The sequence below is a fragment of the Pteropus alecto genome, unplaced genomic scaffold, assembly GCF_000325575.1.
Source record: "Pteropus alecto unplaced genomic scaffold, ASM32557v1 scaffold251, whole genome shotgun sequence".
Lineage (NCBI taxonomy): Eukaryota > Metazoa > Chordata > Mammalia > Chiroptera > Pteropodidae > Pteropus > Pteropus alecto.
In genome coordinates this window covers 2085850-2087662 of record NW_006431048.1, presented here as the reverse complement: position 1 = coordinate 2087662, position 1813 = coordinate 2085850, and the positions used below count along the sequence as shown (strand labels likewise).

The 1813-nt window shown below is 42.0% G+C and overlaps 1 protein-coding gene across 1 annotated transcript in view; it reads right to left on the bottom strand.

The window, feature by feature from the left end:
- Positions 1 to 588: 588 nt before the first annotated feature.
- CD86 (CD86 molecule) overlaps positions 589 to 1813 on the bottom strand; it is a 38533-nt gene continuing 37308 nt past the window's right edge. Inside the window, exon 5 of the mRNA XM_025052162.1 lies at positions 589 to 875. Within this exon, the coding sequence (XP_024907930.1) occupies positions 589 to 875 (287 nt within the window). The remainder of the gene's footprint in view (positions 876 to 1813) is intronic.

Here is a 1813-nt window from a genome sequence, read left to right as displayed (position 1 = left end):
TATTATCCAAATTGTAAAAAATAGTCCTTATGATATTTCACTTACATAAAATAACAGATTTATACATAGAAAAATTTGGAAGATACATACTGAAGTATTGTCAGCATAATAATTTTTTTCTTACTAGTGGAAGTATAAGTGATTTTTACTTTCAGTATATGTTAATGGATGTGTAATACTTGGTAATCAACAGAAGTTAATATTATTTTTAAAAGTCTGTGGGGAACAATTCATCTAACTTCTCAGGAAACCTAGACTTTTAAAAGGCAAAAGATATATATGGTCTGAAGAAAAGCAGGAGCATGAAACTTAGACTTTTAGAGATGAGAAGGCAAATGTTACGGTCATCTAATGCTACCCTTCTCACCACCCCTACTTGAAACCTACCAGGTCCATAATTACTAACATTTAGCCATGTTTTCACCCTTTACTTCGTTGAATTCTCACAGTAATCTAATGAAGTGAGGTAGGTAAAGCAAGGAATAATGTGCTTTGTCTGGAAGCCGGCAGTATATTTGTAAACCTCAGATTAGAAATGTTGCCTTTTCCTAGAAATCCAGAGCCACGTTATCAGCTGCTGAGTCCAGTCTAAGTGGGGTCCAGAGGGGAAACCTCTCCCTCCAACCACCTGCTGGTTTTTGTTGCCAGTCTGGGCTGGGCAAACAAGCTCCAGAATGCAGCTGATAGGGAAGTAGCTACACAGTGGCGCTCTGCAGATGGGACAAGCACTGACTCACCACATTCACGAGAGGGGCCAGGCTGCTTCCTCTTCCTTTTCATTAGTATTAGAAAGACCAACCCACACACAAACATAAACAGTAGAAGGAAGGCCACAGGCAGGACACGGTCTGGGGTAGGCATAGGTGGCTTTGCATCTAGAAATGACCACAAGTTTTCAATCAGCCAAGAAGGTTGATTATAAAAGGTTAATAATTAACACTGTTCTATTATTTACATGCTGGCATCTCCCCAGGGCTCTACTGCCAGAGGAACCTGAAATCTACAAAATGAGGCCATAGAAAGTCTCTGTCTTAGGATCTTCAGCAGCTAACCAAGAACCAAGCCAGTGCCTCTGGCCAATCCCTGGACCAAGCTCCCTTTCCTTCTCGGAGGCTAAGATGACAATGACTATGATCTAGAAGAGGGTCCACCTGACCCTAGGTTCTGGAATCTGGAGAAAGTACCTGTGTTGAGGCTCTGAATGTATAGTCATCTGTGTGATGCTCTGCTTTCTCAGCCCTATATGTAATCAGGTCTCAGGTCGTAAAGTTTCCCTTGTATTAATTCCTCCATCCGCTATCATCTTTAGATCAGGCTCCAGATACCTTGTACCTGGACAAATATAGCAGCTTCCTCATAGGTGTCCTACCTCCAGGTTGTTTTTTATTTGTTTGTTTGTTTTTTCTACTGGGGACACAACAGAGTTCCTTAAGCGTGGGTTTCAGCCTGTCTCACCTACTAGAAAAACTTTGCTATCTCTTAATGCCCTGAGGAATCAGAGTCAGAATCAGCGTCAGAATCAGCTCCTGGAAGGTCAGGAGCTGCATGGAGACTCCCGAGTTTCTAGAAAGCTGAAAAACGGGCTTTGGGGGAGGAAATCTTAGAACTGAGTGGTCTACTTTATAGACATTTATAGGAACAGTTCCGGTAGTTAATCAGGAAAATAGGACCAGTTGACCTCCCATTAGCTTAGCTGCAGTTTATGGACCCAATCCTTGTTCTTGGGGCATTAAAAAGAGGAATTCTTGGCACTGTAGGCCTTATTCACCACTTTCTGAGTCTGTCCTAGTTTATTCCACTTGAGTCCATTCGG